General features: G+C 43.7%; 1 protein-coding gene across 4 annotated transcripts in view; it reads right to left on the bottom strand.

The window, feature by feature from the left end:
• The window catches only part of NIPBL (NIPBL cohesin loading factor), a 203,689-nt gene that overhangs the window by 66,604 nt on the left and 123,431 nt on the right, over positions 1 to 13,654 (bottom strand). For all 4 annotated transcript variants that reach the window (XM_040338471.1, XM_040338459.1, XM_040338449.1 and 1 more), the window contains 4 exons: positions 13,151 to 13,382; positions 8,446 to 8,597; positions 7,600 to 7,680; positions 7,130 to 7,230 (listed from right to left, as the gene is read on the bottom strand). In XM_040338471.1, the coding sequence (XP_040194405.1) occupies positions 7,130 to 7,230; positions 7,600 to 7,680; positions 8,446 to 8,597; positions 13,151 to 13,382 (566 nt within the window). The remainder of the gene's footprint in view (positions 1 to 7,129; positions 7,231 to 7,599; positions 7,681 to 8,445; positions 8,598 to 13,150; positions 13,383 to 13,654) is intronic.

The raw sequence follows: 13,654 nt of genomic DNA, 5'->3' as shown, positions 1-13,654 counted from the left end.
TTTTTTTTTTTTTTTTTTTTAAAGCCCCCCTCAAGGGGGTAACGGGTTGCAAAGTTTTTTGACAAACTTTTTGCGGTGCATCCCATTCCTTGTATAACATATAGTCCAAATAAGGAACACAAGGAAACACTTCAGCGATGCGTGGTAGTCTGCTGGTACTGACACGGAGGTGTCTCCGCCACATCCTCAATTTTTAGAGCCTCACGCACCGCAGAAACAAGAGCTCCAACAAATTCTTGCCAGCAACTGACTGCAGCAGAGTCATCCTCACTATCCATAAGGGTTAAAACCAGCAGCCTCTGACATAACAGAACCAGAAAAAAACAGCGATTCTGTGTCATCCCCAGAAGCAGGCTTCAGGGAGGGGGCGCTTTTTTACCCCCCATCCGGGCACTAGCTGCTTCAAACCTGGCAAGAAACCCAGGACAGCCAACATAACAGATGTGGCAGGGGGAGGGGCGGTAAGGGTTAACTCAGGCATAGCTTGAGTTCCATAGTGTCAGCGCTGAGTCACCCACCCTGCAAGGCAGGACAAAAAAACCCCACTGGTCACCTCCTTGCTGCTATTGCAGAGCATGGGGGGCCCCCGGTATTCACCACCCCACCCAGCTGCAGAGGGAGCTGAAAAACCTCAGGTGTGCTCTGATGTGCTGACTGTGATGTGTCTTCACCTCATGGAAGATTCACAGCACTAAAACTGTAACAGCACTAAAACTGACCAGAGGCTGTGCCGAGTCATCTCAGGGAAGAATCACATCGTTACCAAGGAGATTTCCAAGACGGCCGCTGTCTGAGGTAAAAATTACCTCATAGAACACAGCAGCACTGACTGCTTTGTTACCTCAGAAAAGAATCACAGCGTTACCAAGGAGATTTCCAAGACGGCCGCTGTCTGAGGTAAAAATTACCTCATAGAACACAGCAGCACTGACTGCTTTGTCTGTTACCTCAGAAAAGAATCACAGCGTTACCAAGGAGATTTCCAAGACGGCCGCTGTCTGAGGTAAAAATTACCTCATAGAACACAGCAGCACACAGCAGCACCCCCCAGAGTAACAACACAGTCCCCCTAACAACACACGGGCCCCGGTGGTAACAAAGAAAACCCAGGAGGCCCCCCTTCACAGCCACTACCCAGTCAGGGGAAGGAGGGAGAGGAAGGGGAGAGAGGAAAGCAGGGCGGACCCTCAGTCGACCTCCCCAGGGAAACCACCAGCCAGACCACTTACCTGAGTAAGGGGCCACTACTTACCTGTCCTGCGACTACCCGGCTGGAGGTATCCCAGACAGAACCAACGTCCGTAAACGGCATGGCTGTCGGCCAGACACACTGTGACAAAGCCATAGAGACCGGTCATATGTGTGCCCTAGAACCAAAGTTCCCCGGCCGCCCCTGGAGCAATGGGGCCTGTCGTGGACGTCCCAAAGCTGAGCTGAGGGCCGGCACACGCTCGAAGGCCGAACATGGGGGGACTACAAGGGTCGAGGACCCAGCCTGTCACCCAGTCGGCTGTTGATAGAAGAATCGCAGGATTCAAAAATGCAGGAACAAAATAATAAAAAAAGCGAGAAAAATCGCCAGAAAAAAACTCCAGAGTCCAGGAACTCCAGAGATAGCCTTGACCTCCTGTCGTTAGGCAGAAAACAAACTGAGGCTGCTAAAGCAGGGTGTGGGTTATGCCTGGGGGAGCCACGCCCCCTGGGAGGAGCAGCATGAAGGAAAGTTAACACCTTAAGTGCTGTAGAATTCTGCCTAAATCTCCTGGTAGGAAGAAGCATAACCCTAAGGTCAATGAAGGCTGTGTCAGTCTATGAACGAAAGAGAAATCTGTTTGGCAGACGAGAGAAACTCTCTTGTACCCCGAGGAAACTACTTTGCAAACCCAGCGGTCGGAAAGAAGAGACCTCCACTGAGCCGCGAATTCGCGAAGCCGGCCCCCCCACCCGAGAGACGGGCTGGGGGCAGACCTTCATGCGGAAGCAGGCTTGTTGAGCTTGTGGAACCAGGGGTGCTTCTGCCCTTCAGCGGGCGCCTTGGAAACGTTTACCTGCCGCACCGGGCGGACGAAAAAAACGCTTGGGAGCGGTAAAGGAGGATCTCTGCCTATGGCGAGGTTCCTTGCCTTTACCAGATTGTGGGAGCAGAGTGCTCTTACCTCCCGTGGCATCTTTTATGTCACCCAGAGACGCCCCAAAAAGCCGTTCACCCTTAAAGGGTAAATCCACCAAGGCCTTTTTAGAAGACTGGTTCGCAGACCAACACTTCAGCCAGACAAGGCGGCGCATCACTACCGCGTAGGCCGAGACCCTGGAAAGCAAGGAAAGCGTATCCAGGGCCGACTCACAGACAAATTTTAGGCCCTGCACTAACTGGTCGGCCAGCGCCACACAGTCCTCAGGGGCATTATGCGCCTCCAACTCCTGAAGCAACAACTTTGCCTGTTCAGTAAGTGTCTGTGACACTAGAGCCCCAGCCAAGACCGATCTTACTACCGACCCCACCACTGTGAACATGGAGCGGGCCACAGCCTCAGCTCTCCTATGTGCAGGGTCCTTAAAAGCGGGAGCCCCTTCCACAGGCAATGTGGTCGCCTTGTTCAGCCTGGACACAGGGGGGTCCACTGACGGAGGAGAGGTCCACTTCTTTAGGAAGTCCTCCTCAAAAGGATAACGGACAGCAAAGCATTTCGGAACAGAAAAAACTTTTTGCGGCCGATCCCATTCCTTGTACAAAAATGTTTCCGGATAAGGAACACAAGGAAACACTTTCGCAGTGCGGGCCGGCTTACGGAACCCAAAAGGGACCGACATCTGATGTCTCCGCCGAATCCTCACGTTTTTGAGTATCCCGCACTGCAGTGATAAGAGCTCCCACTAGCACCCTATAATGCGCTGACCCCGAAGCAGTCATCCTCACTGTCCGTGTGGACTAGGCCTGCATCCTACGACACCACGGAACCAGGGCCGGAAGCAGTAGCAGGGCCGATTCTGTGTCAGAGGCATCTTTTTAAAGCCCCCAGCCGCACCACCCTGCCTAAGCGAGGGGACTGCTACTTACCCGTCCTGTGACCAGCGGCTGGAGGCATCCAGAACCAACGTCCGCGCAGTTACGGCATGGCTGTCGGCCCGGCACACTGTGACAAAGACATAGAGCCCGGTCATATGTGTGCCCTAGAGCATATAGCTCACCGGCCACCCCTGGAGCAACGGGGGATGCCGTGGACGGCCCAGCGCGTAGCTAAAGGCCATGTAGACCCCCAATGGCTGAACATGGGGGGGTCTACAAGGATCGAGGATCCAGCCTGTCACCCAGTCGGCAGTTGATTGTAGATCTCAGGATCCAAAAATGCAGGAAATTTTTTTAAAAAAAGCAAGAAAAATCACAAAAAAAAACAAATCTCCAGAGCGCATGGGCCCAGAGGAGCCATGTCATCTCCTTGCTAGGCAGAAAAAAACTGAGGCTGCAGAACAGAGAATGGGGGACGTACCCAGGGGAACCGCCCCCTGGGAGGTACGGTGCTGTGTGGAGTTTTTAACACTTAACATGTTGTTTTTCTGCCTAGTCAATCTCCTAAAAGGGAAGATAATACCCCAAGGTCAATTGCTGCTGTGTCCGTCCATGAACAGAAGAGAAAAATATTCAAGAAAATGTACCCCTTTAAGCGGACTTTTAAGGCATAGGTATCTATACAAAAAGTGTACTAAAGAATGTATAAAGTATAACAGATGTATATATTAAATATAGCATTCAAAAAGACATGTTTATAACAAAACAGTATATGGAATGTATACAGATCTGAATAAAAATACACCAGTAAAGCAGATAGCTGAGAGTGATCCTTCATCCGATGCATTTCAGTTTTGATTCTTTCCTCATGTTTATTAGGAAACACAAGTGTACATATAAACTGTAATAGTGTCAAGGATAAAGATGAACATTTCATCAATTTTTCTTTAAAACAAAGTAACAAAGGATAAGCTATATCGCACAAAGTAATCTCTATGGTCTCTCAGAGGTATATGCCCTCTGTATATTAGCCAGAGCAAGCAAATGGCAGCAAATAAACCCTCCCCAACCCTCAAGGAGGAAGGGCAGATAGAAACACTGAGGACACAAAAGTAGAAGAGGCAACCTGAACCATCCAGTGATCCAAGAATCAGGATTGAAGTGTTTCTAGAGACCATGCGATTGTACAATAGATCTAGAATCACAGGAGTGCAGCGTCCTGGCAGCCAGCTTGGTTTTCCTTGACACCATTACAGCTTATATGTACACTTGTGTTTCCTAATAAACGCCCCTGAAAGAATCAACACTGAAACGCGTTGGTTGAAGGATCACACTCAGCTATCTGCTTGACTACTGGTGTCTTATTCAGATCTGTATACATTCCATATACTGTTTTGTTATAAACATGTCTTTTTAAATGCTATATTTAATAAATACATCTGTTATACTTTATACAAAAAGTGTACTAGAGAATGAATAGATACCTATGCCTTAAAAGTATGCTTAAAGGGGTTTCTTGTTTTCATTATATTGCCGGATGCGGCTTGGTATGTATAAGAATACACCCTCCGACCACCCATTTGTTTCTTGAAAAAATATTCATACCACTTGAAATTGTCCACATTTTGTCATGTTACAGCCACAAATTTAAATGTATTTTACTGGTATTTTATGTGCTAGACACACAAAGCAGCTACATAATTGTGAAGTGGAAGCAAAATGATAAATGGTTTTAAAATATTTTTACAAATAAATATGTGAAAAGTGTGACGTGCATTTGCATTCAGTCCCCTTTACTCTGATATGCCTCACTAAAATCTAGCTGAAGCCAATTTCCTTCAGAAGTCACCTAATTAGTAAACAGAGTTCACCTGTGTGTAATTTAATCTCAGTAAAAAAACAGCTGTTCCGTGAAGCCCTCAGGAGGTGTAAGGGAACCTTACTAAACAAACAGCATCATGAAGGCCAAAAAACACACCAGACAGGTCTGGGATAAAGTTGGAGAAGTTTAAAGCAGGGTTAAATTATAAAAAAAAATATATTGATAAATATATATATATATCATATCACATAATGAATAAAAGTCCACATCCAAGGAAAGACGCAACAGTGTTCAGATCCAGTGTTCAATCCAGAAATGCGACGACACCGATTCTAAGTGTAAAGAACCCACCACCAGCAAAAAAAGGTTGCTGCGCTCACCTCAAAATATTGACCTGTGTCCACAGTCAGGTCAAATATCACATTTTCCCCTCTATCCTGGGGAAAAGGTGGGTGTAAGCAGATGGAAACCGTCTCAGCAGATCAAACAATCCAAGTCATCCAGATGGCAAATATTAGGACAAAAAAATAAATCCAAGTGCTCTCTGTATCGTAATACAACTTGCGCTTTAATAAAAAGTAACTTGCAGACTCCTATGTCTTGTGTGCATGTAAAACATCCACCAGGTCTAGTAAAACACGGTAGCACACTATACACTCGGATAGCAGCAGTCTAAAAACGTGGCTTCTCCTGCCCAAAAAAATATCCCAAGCTTTGAACATCTCAGAGCTCTGTTCAAACATCATTCGAAAATGGAAAGAGTATAGCACAACTACAAACCTACCAAGACATGGCCGTCCACCTAAACTGAACAGGGCCGGCCCGGGCAGCCAAGAGGTCCATGGTAACTCTGGAGGAGCTGCAGAGATCCACAGCTCAGGTAAGAAAATCTGTCCACAGGACAACTATTAGTCGTTCACTCCACAAATCTGCCCTTTATGGAAGAGTGGCAAGAAAAAAGCCATTGTTGAAAGAAAGCCATAAGAAGTCTTGTTTGCGAGAAGCCATGTGGGGGACACAGCAAATATGTGGAAGAAGGTACTCTGATGGAACCAAAATATAAAACTTTTGGGCCTAAAAGCAAAATGCCATGTGTGGCGGAAAACGAACACCCTATCCCCACCGTGAAACGTGGTGGTGGAAACATTCTGTTGTGGGAATGCTTTTCTTCAGCAGGGACAGGGAAGTTAATGGGAAGCTGGATGGAGCCAAATACAGGGCAATCCCAGAAAAAAACAGTCTGCAAAAGACTGGCGAGTGGGGCAGAGCAGGACAAACGTACAGCCAGAACTACAATGGAATGGTTTAGATCAAATAATATTCATGTGTAAAGGTCCGTACACACGGTCTGACTTTTTCCCAACAAACTACAAAATTAGCAAGTTTTCCCCAAAATTTTACTTTTTCGGTTTTCATCGGACAAAAGTTCGCTCTGCAAACGAACAAACTTTTCGGCAACAAAAGTCCGATGGTGCCTAGTCCGACCGTGTGTACAGCAAGCCATCGGACTTTTGTACAAAGTACAAATACGCATGCCCAGAACCAATGTTAAAATCAACCAACAATAGCAGAAGTTGACCAATGGGTGGCGGTAAAGAGCAGAAAAACCATGTGATGTTGGGAAAGGTTTAGGAAAGTTTGCAGAAAAGTCTTGCCGTGTGTATTCTATGGGTGTGCCCGGCAAACTCCCTTCGGATAAAAATCCAAGGAAAATTTGTTTGAAGTCCGATCGTGTGTACGAGGCTTTAGAATGGTCAAGTCAAAGTCCAGACCGAAATTCAATTGAGAATCTCTGGCAAGACTTGAAAATTGCTGTTTACAGACGCTCTCCATCCAATCCTATTTTGCAAAGAAGAATGGGTAAAAATGTCCCTCTCTGGATGTGCAAAGCTGGTAGAGACGTCCCCAAAAAGACTTGCAGCTGTAATTGCAGAAAAAGGTAGTTCTACAAAGTATTGACTCGGGTGGGGGTGGGCTGAATACAAATGCATGCCACAATTTTCAGATATCAGTATATATTTTTTTTTAAATATTTATCATTTACCTTCAACTTCACAATTATGTGACACTTTGTGTTGGTCTATCACATAAAATTCAAATAAAATAAATCTACGTTTTTTGGTTGCGACATGACAAATTGTGGAAAATTTAAAGGAGGTATGAGTACTTGTTCAAAGCACTGCACATTACCAGTGGCTGAAAACACTTTGAAAAATGTGAACTTAAATGTGTATAATCTAAAATGTGGCACAAACATGAAATGAAGCAGGTGACTGGTTTCTGAAGATGAAATTGAATACCTAAAATTCCGCAGGCTTCTTTTACTTGTCGGCAGTCTGGCAAGTGAGGTGAAAAGCTCCTCCAGAATAAGCTGCCTGTGTTTTTCGTACCTGGAAAAAACCTGTGAAGAAATGACATTATCCTAATGAGAGGTCTGACAGGTACAACCAAAGATTGCAAGGTTTACATAAGCACGAGTATACCTCAGCCTCAAGAAAAACAAATACGGTACATGCATTTAGTTTAATATATATAATTGTAAGTTATTGTGAGCCCAAAGCAAGAGTGGTAATGCCATGTTGTTGGTTATCCTATAAACATGGCATATGCTGTGTAAAACTAATGAGCCAAGGATGGCCTGTTCGAATAGGTCTGAAGCCAGGGTCGTGGTTTTCAAAAGCTGGAGGGTGTGGAAACAATGAATACATTTTAGGAATACAGCAGTCATGCAAAACGGAAAACATATCAAATAAAAATGAAATTTAATTACCGCAGTAACCAGCTTGATGCCACAAAGCTGCAACTCACTGACACCTTCTACAAAAAAAGGTGTTATTCCCATTGAAGAAACCTGCCAACAAAATGAATAAGGTTACAACAATAACTGAAAGGTCAGATACAAAAAAAAGCATTGTAGAGATAGAGTCTGGGGCCACCTGCTAGCTACTGATCATTTTGAGGAGCTCAGAGTTAACACTCTACACCAACATTTTGAGAGTGCAGACCTGGGAACTTCAGTACAGTGTGAAGAATCCATACAAAGCTGCACCAGAGACAGGCAGCAAATCATAAGTGATTAAACTCACTAGCACATACCAAAATAAAAATAAAAAAACACTTAATTAGATGCAACTACTATATAATGCAAATAGACAGACAGTAAATCATGCTGCTGCAAATCAATATCCAAAGCATGCACACCTGCTTTTGGTGGTTCAATACAATATGATTTGTGTACTTGCTGTAAATGCTTTGCATCTCCTCAACCAATGCAAAGCATTCTCTGATTGGATGAGGTGACGTTTCGCTCTCCACCTTGTCCAATCAGAGAATGCTTTGCATTTGTTCAGAAAATGGGTAAGCTGATGCCCCACCCCCAATCCAAAGCTTTTCTGTCCTATAAGACATGGGCAACATGAGTGAAAAGCGCCCCCCCCCAAATCATAGAACCCATGCCAGAAAGAATTTAAGTTCTGCTGCAGACAAAATGACATCCCTATAACAAAAGGTGTATACTGTATAGGATCACCAAAAGTATATTCAGAAAAAATGAAATAAAACATTCCAATGGTAACCTCTCTAGGATGGAGTGCATACTGTTAGTCTGTTACTTCACCTGCAGGATAGTTGTGTCTGTAAGCAGCTGAATTTCTAGCAGTTCCGACAAACTGGCCACAATATCACACACTTTGTTGTAGAGCATCACGATTACCCTCTGCTTATGAGTTGAGCACTTGGCGCGCTTAGCTTTTGAACTCATCAGTCCTCCTGCAAACAAACATAATCATGAGGGATATTGAGAACAGTACTTCTAAACTGTAAACAAGCAAAAAGCAATTAGTACTCATCTCTAACCTTATACTAAAAAAGCCTTAAATCTAAAACTTCTTATGCATGCAGAGATACCAAAAAAGTGTTGTGTTATAAGTGTGTGATGTATACCTGTGTGTCAAAATAGTATATGGGTGAAAAAGTAGTCAGAACAAGGATTCTGAATTGTCCCTTGGATGTGGAAATTCAGTTGTGACATAAATTCATTATATAGAGTCATGTGAAAAAGTATGTACACTCCATTGAAAATTGCTGACTCAAAATATTTGGAACAAACATACATGTATAATCTTTGTTCAAATGTTGCCTACAAACAAAAATGTGATGTGGTATAGTTCTCATAATCTAAAACACCAATGCACAAAAAAAAAAAAAAAAAAGAATACAATATAACATTTACAACTTCAAAAATCATGAAATTAGAATCCAGTGTTCATGATAAGGTGCCAATGATTAGTACCCCCCCCCCCCCCCCGGTCTATTTCACACGGGGTAGACTCAGATTAGATCAGTAGGAGATCTGTCTGCTGATCTGAGCAGAGCGGGTGGATTATGGGTCTGTGCCCGCTCAGTTTATGCAGAGCACACATGGACCGATTGAAATGTTGTAGGGGAATTTGAAACTGCAAATTTATGCAAGAAAACACACAAACATCTTGCAACTGCAGGAATTTTGCATATGAAGAGCGATCACACATTTCAATATTAGAAAACAGTAAGCAACTAGAAATAATTTATTTTAAAAAGAGCATTCCCAGCTTTTGGCGCCAAGGGTTTCCTTTCCACAGTACACAATTACCAGGGCAGCTCTAGGGTCGTTGGTTCGAATCCAAATCACGGTACAACCTGTGTGGAGTTTGCATGATCTCCCTGTGAGAGTTTCCTCCGGGTACTCTCGTTTCCTTTCACACTCCAAAGACACGCTGGTAGGTTAATTGGCTCATGTCTAAATTGGCCCTAGTATGTGTATGTACGAGTTAGGGCCCTTAGATTGTATGCGCCTTGATGGTTAGGGACTGATGTAAATGTACAATATATATGTAAAGCGCTGTGTAAATTGACGCCACTATATAAGTATCTGTAATAATAAATTACCATATATTAAAATTTTTGTTGAATAACTGAAAAAGCTGTGTACTTATATCCACCTTTATTTGTAGGCACTGTTCCAATGAAGGTCCAAAGTTCGCCTGGGCAAATACGTTGCAATAAACAATTTCCATGGGATGTGTTTACTATTTCACATGACTGGGTGCTGGACGTTTAGAAATGCTAACACTTTCCTTCTATCAATGTATCAGATAGACTGAATAAAACATATTTTCCATGTATCTTATACCCCAATTTGAGACGTTCTTATTCAGAGATGCTATAACTATAATGCCTGAAACTGACAAAACACTAGCACGAAAAGCAGCAACACCCTGTTATGCAAACAAAAAAAAACACTTTGTAAATGGAGCGCCAGGAGCCACTGCTATCAGGTACCTTTGGGTGTGTCAAATACAATGCCCAACCCAACTAAGACCCCTTTCACACTGGGGCCATGCTCGCATTAACAGTAAAACGCTGCTTGTTTTAGTGGCGCTTTTCGGCTGCTAGCGGGGCACTTTTACCCCCAAAAAGAGGTTACAAACTCCAGTGTTAATGAGCTACCGAAGCGCTTTTCATTGCAATAGGCAGGGGCGTTTTGGGAGCGCTGTATACAGCGCTCCCAACTTGCCCCAAAGATGCTGCTTGCAGGGCTTTTCTGAACGTCCCGCAAGCGCACCACCGGGTGTCAAAGCACCCATTGCAGAGAATAGGAGGCAATTTTCAGCCATTTTACAGGCACTATGTCTAGCGCTCAAACGCCTGAAAAATGCCTCAGTGTGAAAGGGGTCTAAGAGCTGTGGTTTCTCCCATTGGCCGCTCCCTCATTACTCTGTCCTGTAATGGAGCAGTAGCCAGTGGGATGAACAGAATCCGAAGGGAGATGCTCTAACACCCACAAGTAATGTCAAACAATGGCACCTGGAACTCTTCAATAAAAGGATTTAATTTGCCACTTGGAGAATTCAAGTGGAACTGTAATTAAAAAATAAAAATAAGAACAGGCAGGTTTTTTAATGCAGATGAGACATGCTATGTCTCTTTTGCATTAAAGCTTCTTACCTGCCTATCCGCACTGTACACTGAACTGCGCAGCTTAGTTTACAATTTCGTCATCTGCCGAGATTAATGAACTCCTGCGCATGCACGAGAGTGAGGTCATCTCAGTCCTGAAAATGCAAACGGCTGAAGATTGGTACCCAGAAGTAGACTAACCAAAGATGTCAGCAGGGGCACCTGGATACTGCAGTGCAGGGGTTGAGAAGAGTATAGTGCCACCAAGTATCCACGCTTCATTTAAACAGGGAGAGGCTGTTATTTTATTTTTCTTTAAACGGAGGTGCTTTAATGTAAATCATAAAGTGCACTTAAAATGTGTATTGACATAAAAAGGCAACAATTTTGAGCATCCAACAGGTGTGAAATGTGCCCCAATCTTTGTATTTATTACAGCTAAACAAAATATCAGGGGGAAAAAAAAAAATGCAGGTAAAGCTACATACCGTATATCACAAAAGTAAGTACACCCCTCACATGTTAGTAAATGTTTTATTATATCGTTTCACGTGACAACACTGAAGCAATGACACTTTGCTACAATGTAATGTACAGCTTGTATAACAGTGTACATTTATTGTCACCTCACAATAACTTAACACTCAGCCATTAATGTCTAAACCGCTGGCAACAAGAGTGAGTACACCCCCAAGTGAAAACTTTGGGCCCAATTAGCCATTTTCCCTCCCAATGTCATGTGAATAGTTCGTGTTACAAGGTCTCAGGTGTGAATGGGGAGCAGGCGTGTTAAATTTGGTGCTCTCGCTCCCTCATACTGGTCACTGGAAGTTCAACATGCCACCTCATGGCAAAAAACTCTGAGGATCTGAAAGAAAAGATCTGTTGCTCTACATAAAGATGGCAGAGACTATAAGAAGATTGCCAAGACCCTGAAACTGAGCTGCAGGACGGTGGCCAAGACCATACAGAGGGTTAACAGGACAGGTTCCACTCAGAACAGGCCTCGTCATGGTCAACCAAAGAAGTTGAGTGCACGTGCTCAGCGCCATATCCAGAGGTTGTCTTTGGGAAATAGACCCATGAGTGCTGCCAGCATTGCTGCAGAGGTTGAAGGGGTGGGGGGTCAACCTGTCAGTGCTCAGACCATATGCCGCACACTGCATCAAATTGGTCTGCATGGCTGTTGTCCCAGAAGGAAGCCACTCCTAAATATGATGCACAAGAAAGCCTGAAAACAGTTTTCTGAAGACAAGCAGACTAAGGACATGGATAACTGGTACCATGTCCTGTGGTCTGATGAGACCAAGATGAACGCATTTGGTTCAGATGGTGTCAAGCGTGTATGGCGGAAACCAGGTGAGGAGTACAAAGACAAGTCTGTCTTGCCTACAGTCAAGCATGGTGGTGGGAGAGTCATGGTCTGTGGCTGCATGAGTGCTGCCGGCACTGGGGAGCTAAAGTTCATTGAGGGAACCATGAATGCAAACATGTACTGTGACATACTGAAGCAGAGCATGATACCCTCTCTCTACGGAGACTGGGCCGTAGGGCAGTATTCCAACGACCCCAAAACATACCTCCAAGACAACCACTGCCTTGCTAAAGGTGATGGACTGGCCAAGCATGTCTCCAGACCTAAACCCTATTGAGCATCTGTGGGGCATCCTCAAACAGAAGGTGGAAGAGCACAAGGTCTCCAACATCCACCAGCTCTGTGATGTCATCATGGAGGAGTGGAAGAGGACTCCAGTGGCAACCTGTGAAGATTTGGTCAACTCGAAGCCCTAGAGGGTTATAGCAGTGCTGGAAAATAATGGTGGCCACACAATATATTGACACTTTGGGCCCAATTTAGACATTTTCACTTAGGGGTGTACTCACTTTTGTTGCCAGCGGTATAGATATTAATGGCTGTGTGTAGTTATTTTGAGGGGACAGAAAATTAAACACCGTTTTCCAAGCTGTATACCCCCTACTTTACATTGTAGCAAAGTGTAATTTTTTCAGTGTTGTCACATGAAAAGATAAAATATTTACAAAAACGTGAGGGGGTGTACTCCCTTTTGTGAGATTCTGTACAAAAAACTCAAATGACTCATGAAAACAAAAAGACATTCCAGATGATATTTTTAAACCCAAGATCATTCAATCCCACTACAAAGAAAACTACACAATACAAATGTCATAAAACTTGATTAAAGGTCAAATGTTACCATAATACTGGTTCAAAGACCAATAGATCTCCGGCACCAGATAGGAACTTTATATTCTAACTTTTGAATCTGAAAGTATCTGTAGCAAAGTTCACATAATATAGTATAAAAAATTTAAGTGGAGATTTAAAACCACCCAAAGATGATCATCATAAAACAGTGGCTCACCTCCATGAGGGTCCACCCTATAGACAGGATCGTACTGCGGATATAGTGTGTTCTGTAGGTGAAATTTAGTGTACTGAAGAACACGCTCTATCACATCTTCGATATAAACTGCCTTGGGCATGCTCGGAGAGGTCATGATGTTAATGGCTGTTAAACAGGAATCAGCTGACTTTGTGACTCTCTCCATAATCAGATCCCGCCAGAGTTTTTCTTCATCTTCTGTGTCATTGTTCTATGGAGGCAAAAACAAGAGACCAAATATAAGTAAAAAAAAATAACAGAACAATTACTCCTCTGTTTATCCTCTTGAATGTTTGTGTCTTACAGTTGGAGGACTTTCTATTATGTTGTCCGCACTGTATTGGAGCAATCTTGTAGCTTATTGGTGAGGAGAAATAATAAAATAAAAGTAGATCTAAAGGCTACACTTTTTTACGCTAATGTATTCATAACATTAATGCAGAAAAGTCCCAGTACTTTTACAACCCCTCTGTCTCCAACCAC

This window comes from Rana temporaria, chromosome 1 (assembly GCF_905171775.1).
Source record: "Rana temporaria chromosome 1, aRanTem1.1, whole genome shotgun sequence".
Classification (NCBI taxonomy): Eukaryota; Metazoa; Chordata; class Amphibia; order Anura; family Ranidae; genus Rana; species Rana temporaria.
Note: the sequence above shows the minus strand (reverse complement) of the source record. Positions and strands in the feature narration are given on the sequence as shown.